Raw genomic sequence first — 23,974 nt, forward strand, 5'->3', positions numbered from 1 at the left:
CAGGAAAACAACATGTACAATAACAAAAACAACGTAAATGGAAAGACAACTAAAAAACAATTGAAAATGAATGTGCCACAATTACAAAGGACAAGCTTGGCCCCAAAGAAAAGATAAAAGAAGACATCTTTCCCTACTCCTTTTCAGAGGTGGGAAGTCAGGGGTGCGGAAGACTGCATATATTTTCAAAATTTTCTGATGTACTGATTAGTTTTACTAATTGTTTTTTTCTCTTCCTCCTCTTTTTCTTTAAAAAGCACTCTTTCCTTGGGGCAGCTAGGTGGCATAATGGATAGGGCTCTGGCCTCGGAGTCAGGAGGACCTGAGTTCAAATGCAACTTCAGATATTTGACACTTTCTAGCTGTGTGATTCTGGGCAAGCCACTTAACCCCGATTGTCTCACCCCCCCCCCAAAGTATTCTTTCCTTTGAGGGAGGAAGGAGATGAGGGATAGAGGGGAAACTTTAGGTGATAAAAAAACAAAAGATGCCAATAAAAATTTATTTTTAAAAATAAATTTAATAACTGCCAGTAAAAGCAAATACTGAGCACAAGAATAAAAAAGGGAACTGTACATGAAGAAAGCATTTTTAAGACAATGTATTAAGATCTAGAGGCCACTTGGTAGTATATAGAATCAGAGAAAAAGGGCAGACCTTCTCACTATTATGAGAATCATTATCCTCTGCTATTGGCATTTATCTACGAAACAAACTGAAAAACTGCTAACACAGGTCGGACACTGCTCGCCCATTGCGGCAAACAGGTAAAGGCTCCACCCTGTTCAATAATCCAGGACCCTTTATTTTCTTCTGCTTCCATTAGTCTTACACCTATTCCCACCACTTTTACTATTATGAAATCTTAATTTCCATATTATATTACTTTCTACCACCATAATCCCTCCAAATACTCTCCATATGTGCTGAGAATTTCTACTGCCTCTTGTTAGACAAAGAGCTCTTTCTTTGACCTCTGCCCCTTCGCTCAATTCAGTTTACTAAATAGTCTATTACTTAGTGGTAGGCACTGTAGGGGATATAAGAATAGTGTGAAATAGTCCTTGCCCTCAGTCAGCTTAACATTTTGTTGGAGAGATCAAACTTCTCCATGAAATAATGAACACAAGGCTATAAATAATTCAAGACTATAAAAAACAAATTGTTGAATGTCACAGTTGATGCCAAAATGACTCACCTTTGTCTTCCTTTTACACAATTAAACTTGTCCCAGAATTCATTTTCTACAATCCTTACCTGTTAACTCTACGAGGTCGTTTTTCTGGTTTGATATCCACATCATAGTGATAGACATCTATTTTAGGAATCTGAACCTGAAAATGATTGGCTAGAAGACGGATTGGCTTCCCCACAGTTCCAAAGCCAGGACGACGGGGTGGCTGGAAGAGGCTGGCTGGAGGTCCTGGAGAAATAGAGAAACAAGGACTGTACCCTCTGGTCATAAAGTACAACCATCCTATAGTGAACATAAGCTGTTAAGAGTGTTTAGAAATCTAAAAATGTTCAGGTGAAGACTAAAGAATGTCATGGGTAAATTGCTAACATTAAAATTGAAAAAGGGAAGCTACATCAAGATTAAATAAACCAACACACTAATTTATAGTTTGGTCAACTGGACATTGCTCTGATTGGTTCTACAGATAAGTCAGCAAGTGTATTTGTATTTTAAAACAAAGTCACTTCCAAATTCTTGAAGCAGGTACCATTCTAAGATCAGAGATCATCTACTAACCCTATATGATTCTAGTCTGATCCACTGTAGTCTGCACATGCTGATTTGCAGCAAGAGATTAAATAATAGCTATTTTTATCAATTTACCTGCAATTCTGATAGTAAAGCAAATTAGGACTTAACAACAGACTCTCACATCTAGAAATAAAATATCCAGTCACACAGTAACTTTCCCTTGTAACAGCTCAGTTTATTCAACACCTTTGTGGTAAATAGCTTATTTTTATTTTTACTTTTATGTGTATTTGATGCTATAATTAAAAGAGAATAAGCTAAAATTCAACCTAGTAAATCACAAAACTCCTGTGTTATCAAGATGCCAACAGACAAAACTAAAAAAAATACTTCAAGTGTTCATGACTGTAACATTCTTTCACCTAGAATAATGTGAGATCATATTCTGGCAAAGGATAACAAACTTCCCAAAAAGAAGTGGCCCTGCTCTCAAACTTAAGGACTAGAGCACTTGCTTTTGGCCCCATTTGAGAAAAGATATTAAAACATAACCAAAGTTTTAAAAATATTTATTAACATATGTAACAGACCCAAATATATGTACAAAAAAGAAACCTAAGCTTTTTCAGTGACAAGAGTTCATAAAGACTAACTTTTATAATTTGTACCAGCTACTGCCTCTAGTGCCCCTTGGGAATTTTTAAGATCTACTTTTTTCAAAAGCAAATATTTACATAAGTGGTTAACAGTACTGCTCTAACTTGAGCGTTGATACCTACTTCTTGGTAACCAAGAGGTTCTGTTCTGGGAAAAGGGAATCATTTCCCAAAGAGTGACAGGGGAATAATAAATGTTAAAAATGTTTGATTTGGTACAGTATTGAACACATTCAGTCAAATCAGGGAGATTTCCTGCCCATTCCTAGGTCTACTTTACTTTTCCACATTCTGTATTAGATGATGCTAAAAGATGTAGGGAGAAAAGGTGGATTGAGAAAAAATTAAGATTATGCAAAGCTTAAATAAATTATTAATTTATTTAATTAAGACTATGTAAATTATATGCTTTTCTTCCTTGGCAGAGGTCAGAAATGAAAAGGTTGGGGATTATTTTTTTTCCCACAACTCAAATGAACCTAAAGAATTTATCTGGTCACAATCTTTCATTTTACACATAAGGAATCAGGCTTTGAGGCAACTAGCTGGTGAAGTGGATGGAGTGCCAGGCCTTAGAGTCAGGAAGACTCATCTTACTGAGTTCAAATCCAGCCTCAGACATTTATTAGCTGTGAGACCCCTGGGCAAGTTGCTTAACCCTGCTTTTTGTTGTTGTTTTTTTAACCCTGTTAACCAATTTCTCTGCAAGGCATTTGTAACCTCCTGACAAAGAGACTTAACCAATTTCCTCATCTGTAAAATAAGCTGGAGAAGGAAATGGCAAACCAGTATCAAGGCCAAGAAAACCCCAAATGGGGTCATGAAGAATTGGATGGCTGAAAGACAAATCAGGCTTTAAAGGATAAACGACATTCCCAAAGTCACCCAGCTAGTTTGTGGCACAAGAAGGCCCAGGACCCAGTCTAGTTCTATACTCCTTCCAGTCATACTCTAAAATTTTGCACTAAAAACATTACTTTTATGGGGTGAAAGAAGCAAAGGAAACTATGACTAAAAGCAGGGTAACCACTAAGTTTGTTCTCTTATGAGGTATTAACAGGGGGCACTTCATCTTTTCTGTACTGGCTTCATCCTAGATATGTGTTCACACTCTGAAAAGTGTTTTAAATACTAATATACTGTAGTACAGGAGGAATGAGCACAGTGTTGGAAATCAGGAAGCACAAATTAAAGTTACAACTCCATCAAACAGAATGACCTTGGGAAAGTCATTTACCCTTTGATCATAACTGTTAGATAAGGGAGTTGGACAAGATTAACATTAAGGTCCCTTCCAGCTTAATTACTCCAACAGAGAGGCTTTTCTAGTAATATGCCAGCTCTATAAATAATGAAGGTCTTTACCTAGGCAGCAAACAAGGGTAAAGTTTAATCACTTAATTGTACTTCAAAATTCTAAATAAATTAGCCTTATAAAGTTTCAGAAGCCCTCAGGTGTGATTTTTTTTGTTCATGTTCCACAAAACTCACTAGTACAAATCTTTTCTAGTTCACAAATTAAGTTGACTTTTCAGAACCAATGTATCTATGCTCATTCCCCTTCCATAAAGATAAAGTCCCGTGTCATTTAACCAAAGCAAAAAAGAGGAGCACCTGTTGGTTAAACGTGTGTAGTGCCCAGTCCAGTAAACCCTATCTGATGTCTGCAAAGTATTTGTAACACCCTGACAATTCTTGAAGAGGTGATCACCTAGCTTTTGGCCAAGTACAAAGCACCCTGGTGGAAAATGCAAACCTGTTCGCTAGAAAGCTCTCGGACCCAGTTGGAATAGCCGGAGTGTAAACACTGGAGTAATTTAAGGCCAGGCATTAGAGGCCCAGCTTTGGGGGCGCGCGCGCGCACACTCACACTCACTCACACACACACACTTTCTCTCACAGCCCTACGTTAACACACACACACGCACACACACACACTTTCTCACACCCCTAACACACACACACACTTTCTCTCACACCCCTAAGTAAACATACACACACTTTCACACCCCTAAGTAAACACACACACACATACACATACACACACGCACACACACGGGGCTGGCTACCTCGTGCACCTGGAGAACCTAGCCACCACGTGGAGAAGTCGGGGCTACGCGGCCCCTCGGTCCTTAAGGGTCAAGAGAGCCATCCTCGGAGGCGGCACTTTCTCAGAGGGGCCGACAGGCATCCCACGAGTGGGGTCGGGAGGGGCGGGCTGGGGAGAGCCGGGAGCGGGCGGACGTGCGCGCAGGTCCCCTCCCCCGCCCCCCGCCCGGCCGCGGAGCCTGCGTGTCCCCGCCGCGCCCCTCGCGCTCGCTTCCTCACCGGGTCCCAGAGCCTCCATGGCGGCGGCGGCGGCGGCGGCGGCGGCGGCCGCCTCGCCCCGCTCCCCAGCGGCGCCTCCCGCTGAGGGCCCCGCCGCCGCCGCCGCCGCCGGGGGCTCGGCCGCGCGCACCGGCCCGGGGGCGGGGCGCGCAATCGAGTACTCGCCTGAGCTCTGTCGGGAGCGCGCCTAAAGGTGGGGGCACAGGGAGGGAGGCGCGCAGGCGCGAAGATGTCCCGGGCCTCTGGGAGGGCATGTCCTTGCACTCGCCTCGGGCCCAGGGGGAGAAGGAGAACTGGAGGGGCGGGAGTTGGGAAAGGGACTGAAAAGTAGGCGACAGGTACGGTACAGGTGCCTCGCAGGCCCTCCGGTCTTTCCCCTCCCTCTGACCAGGTGCCTGACTTTACGATCTCAGGCCCTTGCGCCTGGGCCGGGCGCCCCCGGGCCGGGGAGAAGACGTGCGAAATGGGGCCGGATGTACGGATGCCAAGATTTAAAGCTGGTAGAGCTGGTCGGATCACGGCCCGGCCCAAGACAAAATCTAGAAGCTCCATTCGGACGCCCCCCCCCAATAAAACAAAAAAAAAACCACAAACACAAACCCCCCACTCATTTAAAAATCACACTCCTGCCTAACTTTTCAGACGCGCTCAGGGTCTTTGCTGAACCTGACATTGTCCAAACACCCCACTCTGGGGCCTTGCACGCTAGCTAGCCAGCTATCCCTCGTGCCTGGAATCTGCTCTTTGGAACGCCCCCCTCCATCTTCCTTAAGGCATCAGCGAGGGTTCCTCCTCTTCCATGAAGCCTTTCCTGATTGCTGCCTCACCCCCTTATTTTCTGTTTGTGTTGGTATGGTACAGTTTGTGTACTGTATGCCTGTGTACAGTAGAAAAAGAGGCACTTAATAGATGTTGAATTTAACAGAATCTAGTCTAACTCAGTTTACAGATGTGTAAACAGGTTCAGATAGGGGATGTGAATTGACTAGTGTCACACCTGGCAATAACAAAAGGCATATGGGCTACCTGTGCACTGTGCAAAGTACATAGGCACACCTGAAGCCACCGCTGCTCTCAAGGTTTTCACATTCCAAGCATCAGCTCATCCCCTCCCCTAAGGCAGCGCTTCTTAAACTGTGGGCGGAGACCCCATATGGGGCCAGAAAAATTTGGCAACAGTAAAAGGTTTATGAGCGCACAAGGACCAAAGATTAATTAAAAATCAAACGCCTAATGAATTCGAGGTGTTTCTGGCAGTGCCTGTCCCCGTCGCATCACACAACTTCATAGCAAGTTCCCTTGTGAACAGAAAGCATTCACACTTTGCAGTGCACATGCCCCTGGCCATGAAATGGCCAATGTACAATACTGAAACTCATAAAGGGGTCGAGACTGGAAAAGGTTTAAGAAGCCCTGCTCTAAGGAACTCCCCAACCGCTCTAGGAAAGCATATTTCTAGGCCATGGAGCCTAGCAAACTTGTAAGAGGCCAGGACTCTAATTCTATAGGTAATCTCTCAGAGGAACCAGCCAGCTAGTAACCCTGTTCCACACTGACCTGTCCAGCCCTGTGGACCTTATTACTTTAGTTTAGAAACTTAAGACCTTCTAGTCAAGATAATGAGAAGAATACAATGGGTATTAGCAATATCTGACAACTCAAATATGAGAACTTCCTCAGTTAAAAACGAGTTCAAAGGCAAATAAGGAACAATTATATATTCAGGACACCTGCCAAACTTAGAGATCTTCTAATGAAACCACACAAGATCTCAAAGGATGAGTCAATTGAGGCTTCCCTTAAACTGATTTTTCTCCTAGTCCCACAACTCTCCAAAGAAATTAGGCACTTTCCTGGTGGAGCTGTGAACTGGTCTAACCATTCTGGAAAGCAATTCAGATTGTGCAAATACTATGACTAAAATGTCCATCTATACCCTTTGATCCAAAGATTCTACTGCTAGGTGTATACTTCCAAGGAGGTCACTGACAAAAAGAAAGTGTCCAATATGTACCAAAATATTTATGGCAGCACTTTTTGTGGTAACAAAGAATTGGAAACAAAGTAGATGCCCACTGATTAGAAAATGGCTGAACAAACTAGTACATGAAAGCAATGGAATAAACTGTGCTATAAGAAGTGATGAACATGAAAGGATTACCACCGAAAATACAAAACTCTCAAAAATTCTCCCACAAACAAGACAAAACATCACCTCAAAGTAAACTTTAAGCCTTAGAAATAATTAAACGTTGAGATAAAGCAGCTGTCCTCCTAATACAACTTGGGAGGACCTCAGGAAAGACTGGACCTCCAAGGACTGGGTGCAAACACTTCCTGGCCAACTCCACTGAATCAACAAACAATAAGCCCTAGGGGCAGGAACTTTTACCTCAGGGACAGTGTTGGGGTCAGACAGCTGAGCGGGAGAGGATTGAAAAATCCTCTACTGTAGCAAGATGCCAGGCCCAGGTGTGCTGATCAGATGTGGTCCTAGGCCCTAGGCTGTGGCTGTAGTGGAGAAGGAGCAAACTCATACCTGCCAAGTATGGTAGCACAAGGCTGGGGACCCTACTAGCTGTGGGTACTTTTTTTTTTTTTTAAGGGAGGAATAACTTATTTTATTGTATAAGACATAGCAGTTCTGTAGTAAAAACTTACTTAGTTTTGAAAGGGTTTTTAAAAAAGTTTAACCCATGATATCAATTTAGTTCCACATATAAAATGTTTCACAAAATTACACTTTATACTTCCATTTGAATACCTCACTTAAATTTCCTGATTCAAGAAAAAGAAACCACAGGTGGGTATGAACATAGCCAAAACATAAAACAGAATATCTACTTTACTATGACCTCCTAAAACAGTTCATAATTTTCTCAGCTGTATTGATTTAGAAAATGAATGACATCTATATATTACAGTTAAAAAATTATCTCCACCATATTTGCATAAACTAGATCCTGGTGAATATATGTTTTAAAACAGCTTGGAGCCATCAAGAACTATTTACTAGTCAAGTAATATGCTAAACTATAAGGAACCAGGAGGAAACAAAAAATTTCATATGTGTAAGTTTCTGTGGATGATCACAATTATCAGAAAGGCCACATCAATCACTCTATCTAAAAGTGTGAGTATGTCTAAGTTATTAAGCTGTCTAAAGGAAAAGGACACTATATGATGGGATAAAAAATAGACATTTCAATCTTATGCCTGATTGAAAAATTTCATTTTAAGAAAAACAATGACCATTTTATAATTTATTTAAAATCTGTTCTGATTTGAAGAGTTCCAGAAGTTTATACATCATTATTGCTGGAAAATTTGAAAACAGTTATAAACAGCAATGGTAATGAGTCAGAATCATTTGCCCTTCATCTACTAATATGAAGTAAACTAATAATACCTTGTTGTTTTTTTTTTAGTAGTTGATCATTCCTCCAAAATTAGGTCATTCTGCAATGTTTACATAGCATGGACAGTAATACCCCATTTAATCTGCATTATCAGAAAACACACTATTCTTTATAAGTGAATCTATTTTAACATTTTCCAATAAAAAACACTTTTTAAAAAAATGTATGAGATACTTCCCCCACTGGCTTAAACAAAATGATAGAGGTTCACAAAAGTCTTATTACTTTATAGTCACATCTCCAGTACTGAAGGAGAACTGACCACTTTCTGGTAACTTATTACAAAAATCAATTACTACTTGTGCTGATAGAATGATGCTATCAAGATACATATGGCTTTTTGTCCTTAAATCTAATTTCTATCAATTGTTATTTATTCAATTCGTATTCTTTCTATTCTGCTGTGTTCTCTTAACACACAATTAGCTTTATAAAAGCCCTTCCTATACAATCAGATTCCCAGTAACTGAGGAGGCTGGGAGACTGACCAATTGAGAGAGGTTTTATTATGATTTTTAGATGTCTGTGGAAACCTAATTTAGGCCTGTATCATTATGCCCATGTGTTATGTGTGGATAATTCTACCATTATTAGGATCTCTTTTTTGGGAGGAAGCTAGATCTGTGAATTCATTGTTATGGTGAACTCTTGTTATGAAAATTCCCTCTACCAACACAAATCAACTTACAATCTTAGAGAATTAAGGCAAGGGAAAGTTAAGTGGCTGACCTTTGGTAAACACAGCTGGTATGTGTCAAGGCAAGACTTGGACCTAGGTCTTCCTGACTTTAATGCTGGCCTTCTATTATTATGTCATACTGCTTCTTAATGTCATAATTAGAATCACTACACAAATTATAATCACATAGTAAATAGCTATCCCCTTAAAATTTTTGAGGATTTTGTTAAGAGTTGCTAGTCATTTAGCAATAAAAATTCTCCTTCTGAAATTAATGAAAAGAACATTCAGTATAAATTTCACAGGATCTTGACTGAATATAGAGAGAATTAGATATTGATTATTCAGAAAAAGAAAATTTACCTCTAAAAATTAGTGGCTCTAAGTCAACTATGAAAGGAAATTATAAAAAGCAAGTGGTATTAAATCCATAGGGTAATAATCTTCTGCCTTTATATGTGCAAGCAACAGGCAGTTACTGATTCAAATGTGAAAACAATTTTAACTTACTCTCATTCCTGAGTAGAATTAAATAAAGCATAACAAGATTTTCCAGACTATAAAAAGGTAGTTAACTAATTAATCACTATAATTAGGGAAATGCTTTTACTAGATATAAGATAAATTGCATGGGTCCCATGAGGAACCTGAAGATTTCTATACTTGTCCCTGAAGTCCACTGAAAAGCGAGCAAAACGTTAGCCACATTTGCAGTAGTTAGAAGTAAATGTACACAGTAGCTAGAATTTTCTTTCTTCTTACAACTAAATGATACAGTTCAATGCTTTAGGAGGTCTGAAAGATAGCTATGGAATTCAGTTTCCATTTATTCTACCCAGTCAATAAGTGTGAAAATCAGATATGAAATGTTTTGTGTAACAGTTTTCTAAAGTCCCTCTCAAATATAATACTAGAAACCTATTTTTGTTTTTGTTTTTGTTTTTTTCAGATGGCCTAGATGCAGCTATGCACTGCGGAACATTGTTATATCCTTTGCTTCACCGCTTGGCACACACCAGTCATCTGCCTCACGATTGGCGTTATAATGTTTCCGTGCAGCTTTATTGTATACCAGGAGCCTTTCCACTGACTCTGTTGATAGGGCCTTAATGTAAATAACAGCATCTGTCCCATAACCTTCTAAGGAATACAGTTTCAGGTCTCCTTTGAAGTACTGTGCATACAAACAAAGCCAATGCAACCAAGATTATGAGGGAAGCAGAAAACTGGGAAAGAATTTTTACAACCAGTGTCTCTGATAAGGGCCTCATTTCTAAAATACATAGAGAACTGAGTCAAATTTATAAGAATACAAGTTATTCCCCAATTGATAAATGGTCAAAGGATATGAACAGGCAGTTCTCAGATGAAGAAATTAAAGCTATCTATAGTCATATAAAAAATGCTCTAAATCACTATTGATTATAGAAATGCAAATCAAAATAACTCTGAGGTACCACATCACACCTATCAGATTGGCCAACATGACAAAACAGGTAAATGATAAATGTTAGAGAAGAAGTGGGAAAATTGGAACACTTTTACATTGTTGGTGGAGTTGTGAAATGATCCAACCATTTTGGAGAGCAATTTGGAACTATGTCCAAAGGGCTATAAAAATGTGCATACCCTTTGACCCAGCAATAGCACTTCTAGGTCTGTATCCCAAAGAGATCATAAAAATGGGAAAAAGAACCACATGTACAAAAATATTTATAGCAGCTCTTTCTGTGATGGCAAAGAACTGGAAATTGAGGGGATTACCATCAGCTGGGGAATGGCTGAGCAAGTTGTGGTATATGAATGTAATGGAATACTAGTGTGCTATAAGAAATGATGAGCAGGTGGACTTCAGAAAAACCTGGGAAGACTTGTATGGACTGATGCTGAGTGAAGGGAGCAGAACCAGAAGAACACTGTACACAGTAACAGCCACACTGTGTGATAACTAACTTTGATAGACTTAGCCCTTTTCAGCAATGCAAGAATGTAAGACATACATCTGCAAAAGTCTCACGATGGAAATGCTACCCACATCCAAAGAGAGAACTATGGAGTTTCAATGCAGATTGAAGCATATTATTTGCTATTTTTTCTTCTGTTTTATTTTGTTTCCTCTTTCCTGTGATTCCTCCTATTGGTTCTAATTCTTCCTTACAACATGACTAATGTGAAAATATGTTTAATAGGTATGTATAGATTATATCAGACTGGGTGCCGTCTTGGGGAGCCAGTGGGGGAGGGAAGGGGAGAAAAATTTAAAACTCAAAAGCTTATGGAAGTGATTGTTGATAAATCAAAATAAATTAATAAAAAAAAAAGAAAAAAGTACTATGCATAAAGCTGAGATATGGGCAATCTATAACCAAAACCAGCCAGGCGTACAGCTCGCGATGTCTCAACACAAGGTCATGGTACAATTGAATACATGTAGTTGAAGAGTCTATTAATTTTTCTCAAAGAAACACCTCTTCCACAATCACTCATCTTTACAGTCAAGTTCTCATTACCCAGTGTTACATGAACCTGAATAGGAGGGTAAATACCTTTGTCAGCATGGTGTTCCATGGTTGCTCTCATTGCATTCTTGAAAAGTTAAAACACCTTGTGATAGAGATGTGATGGTACATAAACTTGCATGGGCTGTCCTAGTGATTTTGCATTTAATTCTTCAAGTTATAGTTCTAGAGAATTAATATAATACAAATCATAAAGATGCTTTGCATTTTCACAGCTATCCTTAATAACTTCAACAACATTACAATTTGGATTAAAACTTCCAATGTGTTTTTGGTGAGTTGAACTTCCTTTTCCTTTTCCACCAAACAGTTAGGAATGCTGATTGAGTAGCATTCTGATTGAAATGCGCCTCATGTAAAAATGATCCAAAAAATACTGTACATTCTGACTGGTCACTGGATCCACACCAAAGCTTTCCTTGTATTCAATCACACCCTGAGCCATGGTAGGAATGACATCATTATGACGATTCTGGATTCTTATGACTGTAAAGTCATAAACAGCTTTAGCATCTTCAGCACTTTTATGCTTAAAATCAAGGAGCTCCTGTAGACTGAATGCACCAGCTCTGTACCAGTTGAATTGAAGGTGTTCTTAAAGGTTATCTGGAAGGAGACTTATTTCTTTCATTATGTTTGCCAATCTCACTGGCAACTCTTGCTGCAAAAGCATAAATGAGGTCTTTTTGCATGCATTCACAGATCTGAAGTCCAGAAACTGCTTTATGGAGAGCAGGGACAGGGAGAAACTGGAGTAGAAATCCACCTGGCCCAGAACGCTGCACTAGCTGCCAGGCACCAGGACCTTGGTTTGGGCTGGGACCCAGTCCAGACCAGGGCCAGACAAAGCTGCCCGTTGCAGGTACCTCATTATTCTCATAGCAAAATGCATTCCAGAAGATGTGAAGAAACAGGATAATCAAAACCAGGAGGTGCCATGGGATGTGCAGCTCCCTGCATCCATGGGGCACATGGGTCTGTGGGCAAATTCAAGAGAGCAGAGTGCCTAGTTTCCATTTCAGTGCAGAGGGGTGAGCTGAAGTTTGCAGCTGTGGAAGGGACTGAAGGGAGCAAGACCATCTGAGGTGACAGTGTGCTTGGGGGTCCAAGCTATGACTCTGACAGAGAGGAGTGTCCAAGGTCAGGCCCTCAGACAGAGCTCAGAAAATATGAGTATGAAAAACTTGAACCCTGAGGCATCATCCCCCACATTTCAGAACGAGAACCTGACTATAATAAGCCACTAAAAATAATAATGATGAATAAGTAAAGGAGAACGAACCCAACCATAGATAGTTACTATGGGGATAAAGATCTGGGTTCATACTCAGAAAAAGATAGCAAAGTTAAAAAAGCCACTCCTGCTTCAAAGACAAATGTAAAATGGTCACAAGCTCAAAAACAGTTCTTGAAAGAGCTTAAAAAGGACTTTTAAAAACAAATATGAGAGGTTGAGGAAAATTTAGGAAAAAAAATAAGAGCAATCCATGAAAGTCAAGAAAATTCTGAAAAGAAAGTCAATCAATTGGAAAAAAAGTTCCAAGGCGGCAGCTAGGTGGCACTGTGGATAGAGCACCGGCCCTGAAGTCAGGAGGACCTGAGTTCAAATCTGGCCTCAGACCAAACACTTGACATGTACTAGCTGTGTGACCTTGGGCAAGTCACTTAACCCCAATTGCCTTACCAAAAAAAAAAAAAAAGAAAAAGAGTTCCAAAAACTTAAGGAAGAAAATAACTTGCCTTCTGTGAGTTCTCTGTAAAATAGTCTTATAGGCAAGTGTATATTTGGCATTTGAACAACGTGGCCAACCCATCGGAGTTGCACTCTCGGCAGCAGAGTTTGAATGCTTGGCAGTTTAGTTCAAGAAAGAATCTCAGTTTCTGGTATCTTATCCTGCCAAGTGATCTTCAGAATCTTTCTATGACAATTCAAATGTAAACAATTCAGTTTCCTGGCATGGTGCTGGTAGACTGTCCAGGTTTCATAGGCATACAACAACGAGGTCAGCACAACTGTTCTGCAGACCTTCAGTTTGGTAGTCATCTTGCCGTGGGGCTGCAGCTTTTTGTTGAATGCAAAATTTGCTTGGAGAGGGTAAGTCTATGATCAGACCAGCACTCAGTACCACACATTGCCTTTGTCAATATCACATTCTGTCAGTCTCTTCTCCTTACAATGACATAGTCTATTAAATGCCAATGTTTGCTGTGAGGGTGCATCCACAAAGTTGTATTGCTTTTAGGTAAATGGAAGACAATGTTGGTAATAAGAAGGTCATGAGATGCACAAATCTTTGGGTGACTATTGCTGTTGCTGTTTTTAACTCACAGACTCCTTACAAGACAATGCACCCTATACTCCACCAAGAAATAATGAAATAAAATCAAAAGAATGAAAAAATAGAAGAGAATATGAAACACCTCATTAGGTGTTTCTGTTCTGGAGAACAGAGTGAAGACATAAGAATTGTTGGATTACCTGAAAGTTATGATTTAAAAAAAAAAAGTCTAGATATTATGTTACAACAAGTTATCAAAGAAAATTGCCCTGAAGTTCCAGAATGAGAGGGTAAAACAGAAATAGAAAAAAATCCACCTGAAAGAGATCCCAAGATAAAAACTCACAGGATCATTATAGCCAAGTTTCAAAGCTCCAAGCAACAACAAAAAAAACCAATTTAAATACTGTGGAGCCACGATCAGGATAACACAAGATCTAAATCTAGCAGCTTCTACATTAAAAGACTGAAAGGCTTGGAACATTATATTTCAAAGAGCAAAAGAGCTGAGACTGCAACCATGAATAACTTCCCTCTATAATCCTAAATGAAAAAAAAACGGACATTCAATAAACTGAAATACTTTCAGGTATTTGTGACAAAAAGATTAGAACTCAATGGACAATTTGACACATAAGATCTAGCAGAAACAAGGTAAACATTAAAGACCAAGGGACTTAATAAGGTCAAACTGTTTACCTCTTATGTGGGAAAACGTTATCTGTACTCTTACAAATGCTATCATTACTTGGATAGGTTGAAAAACTATACATAGATAGAAGGCTTGGGGTTGAGAATATGGTGGGATGATTTTAAAAAATAAAATTGGGTAGGGAGAGGTAAAATGGAGCAATTAACTCATACAACAGAGGCATGAACAAAAGAACTGTTATAGTAGAAGCAGGTAGGGGTGGAGGACTGATAGTGCTAGAATCATATTCTCATTGGACCTGGGTTGAAGAGAGAATAACATATACATCTAGAAGGGTATAAAAGTCTTCTAAATTTATGGACAAACAGAAAGGTGAGGGGACAGGATAAGGGAAGGACTTTTAGAAGGGTGTGTAGATCAATAAGTAGGGGGGTGAGGAGAGAGGATAATGGAAGGGTAGGAAGATTAAGGAATAGGAGGGTAAGAGGAAAAGATAAGGGAGGGATTCTTAAAAAGGGTGTGGATTAGGGAGGTACTGGTTAGAAGTAAACCAGACAGTGTGAGGAGGGATAGGGTAAAATGAAGGTGAGAAGGATAATAGTAAGGAAAAAAAAGTAGGATGGAGGGATAAAACTTTGAATATGAATGAGATGAATTGACCCATAAAATGGAAACAGCAGAATGGATTAAAAATCAGAACCCAACAACATACTATTTACAAAAAACACATTTACAAATGAGAGATACACACGGAATTAAAATAAAGGGCTGATGTAGAATTTATTATGTTTCAGTGGATGTAAAAAAAAGCAGGGATAGCAATCATGATTGCAGACAAAGTTAAAGCTAAAATATATTTAATTAAAAGAGATAAACAAGGAAACTATATTATGATTAAAGGTACTATAGATGAAGATGCAATATTAACACTAAACTTACATGCTCCAAATGCTATAGCATCTAAATTTGTAAAGGAAAAGTTAAACGAATTACAGGTGGAAATAGACTAATACTATAATGGGGGGGGTTTTAACATTCCCCTTTCAGAATTAGATAAATCTAAAAAAAAACAATAAAGTCATTAGAGTTGAAGTTAAGCTTAGATAAGCTAGATATCTGGAGAGAATTGAATGGGAAAAGAATATACCTTTTTCTTTTTTTTCCTGTTTTATTTATTAATTTATTTTAATTTATCAACAATCACTTTCATAAGCTTTTGAGTTTTAAAATTTTCTTCACCTTTCTCCCCATCTCCCTCCCCAAGACTGCATGCAATCTGATATAGGCTATACATATACATTCCTATTAAACATATTTTCACATTAGTGATGTTGTAAGGAAGAATTAGAACCAATAGGAGGAACCACAAGAAAGAGAAGACAAAACAAAACAGAAGAAAAAAATAGCAAATAGTATGCTTTGATCTGCATTCAAACTCCATAGTTCTTTCTTTGGATGTGGATAGCATTTTCCATCATGAGACCTTTGGAGATGTCTTAGATCCTTGCATTACTGAGAAGGGCTAAGTCTATCAATGTTAGTCATCGCACAATGTGACTGTTACTGTGTACAACATTCTCCTGGCTCTGCTCACTTCACTCGGCATCAGTCCATGCAAGTCTTTCCAGGTTTTTCAGAAGTCCACCTGCTCATCATTTCCTATATTTCTTTTTTTTGGGGGGGGGGGGCGGTTAGGCAATGGGGTTAAGTGACTTGCCTAGTGTCACACAGCCAGCAAGTGCCAAGCATCTGAGGCCGAATCTGAACCCAACTTCTCCCAACTCCAGGGCTGGTGCCCCATCCACTGTGTCATCCAGCTGCCCCAAGAATACACCTTTTTCTCAGTGGTACATAGTACCTTTATAAAAAAATGACCATATATTGGGGCATAATAGTTAAATGCACAAAAGCAGAAATACTAAATGCATCTTTTTCAGATCACAATGCAATAAAAATTGTGTTCAATAAGGGACCATGGAAACACAGATTAACAAAATATAGAGAGCATTTTGAGTTGTAAAATGGATAATTTTGATTACAATAAATTAAAAAGGTTTTGTACAAATAAAACCAATGTAAGATCAGAAAGAAAACAAAATTGGGAGGAAAACTTTATAGAGTTTTTCTGATAAAGGTTTCATATCTCAAATATATAAAGAACTTTGTCAAAATTATAAGAATACAAATCATCCCCCAATTAATAAATGATCAAAAGATGTAAACAGGCAGTTTTTTGATGAAGAAATCAAAACTATATATAATTATATGAAAAATGCTCTAAAAATCACTAGTGATTAGAGAAATGCCAATTAAAACAACTTTTGAGGTATCATTTTATACCTATCAGAGTGGTTAAAATGACAGAAGGGGAAAGTGACAAATGCTGGTCAGGATGTGGAAAAATTGGGACACTAATTCACTGTTGGTGGAACTGTGAACTGATCCAACCATTTTGGAGAGCAATCTGGAATTATGCCTAAAGAGTTAGTAATAAAACTGTATACCCTTTGACCTAGCAATACCACTATTAGGTCTGTTTCCCAAGGTAATTAAGGAAAAAGGAAAAGAACTTATATATTATATATATACACATATATGTATATATATACATATTCTATATATATATTTTCTATATATATATTCTATATAACAATGTATATTATATATATAGCAGTTCCCTTTGTGGTGGCAAAGAACTAGAAATTGAAGGGAATTAGGGATCATTTAGGGAAATGGCTAAAATCAAATTAGGGAATAGCTAAACAAGTTGTGATATGTGATAGTGATGGAATCCTGTGCTGTAAGAAACAATGACCTTGTTGGTTTTATAAAAACATGGAAAGGCTTGCATGAAACGAAGAATGAAATGAGCAGAACCAAAAGAACATTTTACACAGTAACAGCAATACTGTCCTTTTTAAAAATTAATTAATTAATTTTTAATTTTCAGCATTCACTTCCACAAGATTTTGAGTTCCAAATTTTCTCCCCATCTCTCCCCTTCCCCCTACCCCAAGGCAGCATGCATTCTCTCTTCCCCAGTCTGCCTTTCCTTCTATCACTCTCTCCCCCTTCTCTTATCCACTTCCCCTTCTATTTTCCTGTAGGGCAGGATAGATTTCTATACCCCATTGCCTGTATATAGTATTTCCCACTTGCATGTAAAAACAATTTTTAACATTCGTTTTTAAAACTTTGAGTTCCAAATTCTCTCCCTTCCTCCCTCCCTAGCCACCCTCATTGAGAAGGCAAGCAATTTGATATAGGTTATATACATGTGTAGTCATGCAAAACACATAGTCATGTTGTGAAAGACTAACTATATTTCCCTCCATCTTATCCTCCCCTCCCCTCCATTTCTTCTGTTCTCTCCTTTGACCCTGTTCCTCCTCAAAAATGTTTGTTTCTGATTACCACCTCCACCAATCTGCCCTCCCTTCTATCATTCCCCCCATCCTCTTCCCCCCTATTTTCCTGTAGGGTAAGATAGATTCCATACCCAATTGAGTGTGTATGTTATTCTCTCTTTAAGGCAAATTCGATGAGAGTAAGATTCACGTATTCCCTCTCATCTCCTCCCTCTTCCCCTCCACTGTAAAAGCTTTTTCCTGACTCTTTTATGTGAGATAATTTACCCCATTCTACTTTTCCATTTCTCCTTCTCAGAGTACAATCCTTTTTCACCCCTTAATTTTATTTTTTAGATATCATCCCTTCATATTCAACTCACCCTATGCCCTCTGTCTATATATATATATATATATATATATTCTCTCCAATTACCCTAATACTGAGAAAGGTTTCATGAGTTACAAATATCATCTTTCCATGTAGGAATGTAAACAGTTTAACTTTAATAAGTTTCTTATGATTTCTCTTTCCTGTTTACCTTTTCATGCTTCTCTTGACTCTCGTATTTGAGAGTCAAATTTTCTATTCAGCTCTGGTTTTTTCATCAAGAATGCTTGAAAGTCCTCTATTTCATTGAATGGCCATTTTCCCCTTGCCCCCAAGGATTATACTCAGTTTTGCTGGGTAGGATTATGCTCAGTTTTCTTGGTTTTAACCCTAGCTCCTTTGACCTCTGGAATATCATATTCTAAGCCCTCTGATCCCTTAATGTAGAAGCTGCTAAATCTTGTGTTATCCTGATTGTGTTTCCACAATACTTGAATTGGTTCTTTCTGGCTGCTTGCAATATTTTCTCCTTCACCTGGGAACTCTGGAAGTTGGCTATGATATTCCTAAAAGTTTTCCTGTTGGGATCTCTTTCAGGAGGTGATCGGTGGATTCTTTCAATGTCTATCTTACCCTCTGGTTCTAGAATATCAGGGCAGTTTTCCTTGATAAGTTCTTGAAAGATGATGTCTAGGCTCTTTTTTTGATCATGGCTTTCAGGTAGTACAGTAATTTTTAAATTGTCTCTCCTGGATCTATTTTCCAGGTCATTTGTTTTTCCAATGAGATATTTCACATTGCCTTCTATTTTTTCACTCTTTTAGTTTTGTTTTATAATTTCTTGATCTCTCATAGAGTCATTAGCTTCCATTTGCTCCATTCTAATTTTTAAGGAATTATTTTCATCATTGAGCTTTTGGACCTCCTTTTCCATTTGACCAATTCTGCTTTTTAAAGCATTCTCCTCCTCACTGGCTTTTTGGACCTCTTTTGCCATTTGGGTTAGTATATTTTTTAAGGTCTTATTTTCTTCAGCATTTTTTTGGTCTCCTTTAGTAAGCTATTGATTCGTTTTTCATGATTTTCTTGCATCACTCTCATTTCTCTTCCCAGTTTTTCCTCTACTTCTCTTACTTGTTTTTCAAAATCCTTTTTGAGCTCTTCCATAGCCTGGGACTGAATCATATTTTTCCTGAAGGCTTTGGATGTAGGAGCTTTGACTTTGTTGTTATCTTCTGGTTGTATATTTTGATTTTCTTTGTCACAAAAGTAAAATTCTATAGTCTGAGTTTTTTTCCTCTGGTTGCTCATGCTCCCAGCCAATTACTTGACTTTTTAAACTCTTTGTTAAAGTATGGCTCTACTTCCTGTGTGGAGGGTGTACTGTCCCAAGCTTCGGAGGTTTCGTGCTGTTGTTTTCAGAGATACCTCCAGGGACCTGTGAATTTTCATTTCTTCCAAGGTGGTATGAGCAAAGGCGAGGTGTTTACTCCTTTCCTGACCTGTGCTCTGGTCTATGAGTGACCACAAGCACTCTTTTCTGCCTTGAACTGTGAGGAGGATTCCTTCTTCACTGCTGCCATAAGCTCCACCATGCTAGTGCTCCTCCTTGTCCCAGGACTGCCACCTAGGACTTCGACCTTGATCCAAGCACAGGCAAAGCAAGAGAATCCTGCCTCAGTGCCAGCAAACAGATCCCTGCAATCCCCCTTTGATTAACTGCTCAATCCCAATACTGTTTGTGGGCTGAGAGCTCCAGAAGCAGCTGCGGCCTCTGTGGCCACCTCCCTGAGGCCAGGGGTGGACTGGCTCCTCTCTCACCCAGGTCAAACAGACCTTTTCCACTGACCTCCTAAATTGTCTTTGGTGTTTGTGGGTTGAGAAGTCTGGAATTCACCACAGCTATCTGTGATTTAGTCTCCTGAGGCCTGCTCTGGGTTTGCTGGGGCCCCATCTTTGCCTGCGTGGCCCAAGCTGAACTGTGCACCCAGCTAGCACAACAGACCTTTCCTATCAACCACCCATGTTGTCTTGGGATGGAAATTTGTTTCACTCTGTCTTTCTGTGGGTTCTACTGCTCTGGAGTTTGTTTAGAGTCATTTTTTACAGGTATTTGGGGGGTTTGGGGGAGAGCTCAAGCAAGTCACTGCTTTTATCTTTCCATCTTGACTCCGCCCCCAGCAGTACTGTTCTAAGAACAACTTTGAATGACTAAGTCATTTTGAGTATTATAAATACTCAAATCAACTAAAAAGGACCTATGATAGAAGATGCTATCCACCTCCAGACAAAGAACTAATAAAAATATGTGTAGTATGGTTTTACATATATATGTATATATATTTTACGTATATATATGTATATATACACACACATATTTGTATCTAGTGATAGCCTTCTCTGGGGGGGGGAGGGAGGAAGAAAAAAAAGTGTGCAACAGAGAATAAAAGAAAATTTAGTAGGAAGCACAAAAAAGCAGGGTGGCTTTGAAAACGATGTATAGTATTTATTACACAGTTTGTCCAAAAAAAGTAAACAGTGTGAAATATAAATTTATGGCTTTATATTGAATTCTCTTTTTATGTTGTGTTATGTATATGGAAATTTCATTTTGTCTTTTTATATTTAAGTTTACAATGAATAAAAATTTTTAAAAGAAAAAAAGAAGTGATGAACATAAACGAATGCTGAGAAGCATGGAAAGACATATGAACTAATGCAAAGTGTAGTAGGAAGGCCAGCTGCACAGTATTACAGTAACATAAGGGGAAAGAACCACAAAGCAAGCAAAACAATGTTGTAAAACTGCAAAAAACAAATTTGTCCCTCCACATCCCCCAAATGCCAGACATGAGAAGACATCTCTGCCCACTCCTTTGCAGAACTGGGGGTCCATGGATAAGGAACTTCTCATACATCAGACTTTTTTGATGTGTTTGGTTTTTTTTTTCCTCTTCCTGCTTTTAAAGAAATTCTTTGTTATAAGAGCCATATGGCTCTCTGTGATGTGTGAGAGGGAAGGATTTGGGAGAAATTAGGTGATATAAAAACAAGAAATCAATAAAAATTTTTAAAAAAAGGAAATTGGGCAATGCAACAGAGCCTTGGACTGACCAACAAAGCCAGTTACTAGCTATGGGTATACCTCATTCCTTGCCAGATCCATCTATAAGATTGGATATGGAATCCCTTGGGTACTGTCCTAGGCTATTGTAGAAATAAAACAACAAATATATAATGTGCTTTAAGCTTCCTGGAGAAAGCTGATCTCTAAGAATACTAAATAAGCTAGAGAACCTCAGGTCCTGGGACATAATCTAGCTCTAGAATAAAAGGTTTTCCATCTTTGATATCTAGGAACAAATAATAAGCCCGTTCATAGATTTCTGAAACAGATTAAGCCTAAAGAGCAGAGTTTTGCACATAGTATGTATTTAAATGTTGAACTAGAAAACAACAAAACAAACAAACAAAAACAAACAAAAACTTGAGGGCCTGTGACTTTATTAAGGACAGGAGCTATGTGACAGGAGCATATGGAGAAGCTGAACTAGATGAGTTCCCTCTGAAAGAGACAAGTTTAGTAGATAGGAGAAGATGGGGAATATAGAACAACTAGCTTGGAGCATCAGGGTGTTGGCTTGGAAAGGCAGTTTTAATTTGAATCACAAAGTTGTACCTGTAAACTATCCAGAAATCAAACATAAATCAAACTCTCAGGGTTGGAAGGAACTCCAGAGGTCATTTAGTCCAACTTCTTCCTAAACAGCTTTTTCTACAATGTTCCTCACTGGTGGTGATCCAACTTTTGCTTGAAGATCTCCACTGATTCACTTAAGGGCAGCACTAAATTGTTCACAACTTTTTCCTTATATCAAGATGAAATCTGCCCCTCTTCTACCAGCAACTATTGCCTTTATCTTTTCCAATGGGGCCAAGAAAAACATATCTTATCCCTTCTCTTCAAATACCTGAAGAAAGCAATTATGTTTCCTCTAAATCTGTTGTAGCTAAACATTCTCAATTCATTCAACTTATCTTAACATTGCCTGATCTCCAGGACTTTTGCCATCATAAAAGTGCTCTTCAGGATACTCTCTAGTTTATCCATGTCTTCCAAAATTTGTCATCCCAAAATGAACACAATATTCTAGATATAGTCTGACCAGACCACAGTACAATAGAACTACCACTTCCCTAGTTCTGTTGGCCAGAGGTATGTCCATGTCAGTGTTATGGAAACCATAACACTCCCAATGCCTCTGGAGCCAGATTAAAATGTAATTGGGAAATATTTAAAATAAATAAAAATACGATAAAACAGATAATATTACATTTTAAAACTAAGTTAATGTGTGGCCTGCAGGGATCCTTCTGGACAGATTAATGGCTCCTGTTTCTATTCGAGTTTGATACTATTCGATACCACTTAATATATTAATTCCTATTGAATCTAATTTTAGTACATTCATTCCAATGTTCTAGTTTATCAAGATCTTTCTGGATCATGTCAATCAATGTTAACTATCCCTTCAAGCTCCAACTATCCATACTCTCTCCTGGTTTTGCATCATTTGATAAGTATGCCACCCATGCTTTTATCTAAGTCACTGATAAAAGTCATCAAAAAGTAATTTATTAAGTGCCCACTATATGACGGACACTGTACTAAGTACTGGAGATACAAGGGAAGACAAAAAAACCATACATGGTCCCTGCTCTCAAGAGGCTCACAACGTAAGGGGGGAGACAACATGCAAACAATTAAGTACTAACCAACGTGAATAAGATAAACCAGAGATAATCATTAAGATTAAGGAGGACTAAGAAAGGCTAAAATGAAAATGTTAGAAAAGAATAGCCTCAAGACAGATCACTGGGGCATTTCACTAAAGACAACTTTCCAAAATTACATATAAAGAGTTCCAAATCTGCCTAACTGTATGCTAATGTGTAACCCATATCTTTTCCATAGGGACAACATAGGAAAGGTTATATTAAATCACTACTAAAATATAGTTATCCCTTCCACATCGCAGGGGTTAGGGGCATGGCTACCCCCAAGATCTGGAAAATCTACACAAAATTTTTTGGCGCTCCCTTCATAACAGAGAAGAAGTCTGTATTTCTTCTTTTTCTTTTATGGGGTGTTTACAATACCCTTCTGTAAAACTGAGGTTGATACTATACAATACTATACATATATTTTAAGCATTTCTGAGTTTCTCAACCTTTTCTGAGTCATCTGCTGGCCTTTGCATGTCATCTGTGACTTCCACAAAACTCCCCCCAAATTTCCATATAATTTTCTATGCCAACCTGCAATATATCAAAACAGTGATAGGGAAGTTGTGACGTGGAAGAGGTAACCATAATGCAAATCAAAACAACTCTGGGGTTTTACTTCACACCCAAAAAATTGTCCAAGGTAATAAAAAATGGCAAAAATGAGTGTTGAAGGGTATGTGGAAATAGGCATACTGACACCTTATTGGTAGAACTGTGAATTGGTCCGCCTTTTCCATGCCTTTAACTTTCCCTCCTCTCTTCCATTTCTACTTTTTCAAATCAGAGAATGGTAATCAAATCAACACTTCCATTCCTGCCAAGGACATCTCAATCAATTGTCCCATTCCTTCAGTCACCCATTCCCTCTGACTTGACTCTTCAAAATAATTCTGGGCCACAAGTTTCCTATATATGTGTTGTCTTTCCCCATTAGAATATAAGCTCCCTGAAGGCAGGGCCTTGCTTGTTTGCTTGTATTTGTATCCATAAGGCTTAACACAGTATTTGGCATATGGAAGGGTTTAATAAATGCTTATTTGTTCATTCATTGAATCATTCATTCATTGCTAGGCATATACTTCAAGGAGGTCAAAGACAGAAAGGTCTCTCATCTACATAAAAATATTTACAGCTGCACTTTTTATGTTAGAAAAGAACTGGAAACAAAGTAGCTGCTTATCAACAGGGGAATGGTTAAACAAATTGGTATAAGAATGCAATGGAACACTACTGTTCCATAAGAAATAATAATGAATTTAGAATGAAAC

The 23,974-nt window shown here is 38.6% G+C and overlaps 1 protein-coding gene and 1 pseudogene across 2 annotated transcripts in view; both read right to left on the minus strand.

Moving 5' to 3' along the window:
* The window catches only part of AGO4 (argonaute RISC catalytic component 4), a 44,688-nt gene extending 39,962 nt beyond the window's left edge, over positions 1–4,726 (minus strand). Inside the window, exons 1-2 of one of the 2 annotated variants that reach the window (XM_027864397.1) lie at positions 4,693–4,726; positions 1,258–1,423 (exon numbers count right to left, since the gene is read on the minus strand). In XM_027864397.1, the coding sequence (XP_027720198.1) occupies positions 1,258–1,423; positions 4,693–4,711 (185 nt within the window). In that variant the 5' untranslated portion in view covers positions 4,712–4,726. Of the gene's footprint in view, positions 1–1,257; positions 1,424–4,692 lie in introns of those variants that run through there. The other variant, XM_027864398.1, reaches the window with a different exon arrangement.
* A 5,028-nt stretch (positions 4,727–9,754) lies between these two features.
* LOC114044986 lies at positions 9,755–12,189 on the minus strand (annotated as a pseudogene).
* Between the last annotated feature and the right edge of the window lie 11,785 nt (positions 12,190–23,974).

The sequence above is a fragment of the Vombatus ursinus genome, unplaced genomic scaffold (assembly GCF_900497805.2).
Source record: "Vombatus ursinus unplaced genomic scaffold, bare-nosed wombat genome assembly UNPS02014775.1, whole genome shotgun sequence".
Classification (NCBI taxonomy): Eukaryota; Metazoa; Chordata; class Mammalia; order Diprotodontia; family Vombatidae; genus Vombatus; species Vombatus ursinus.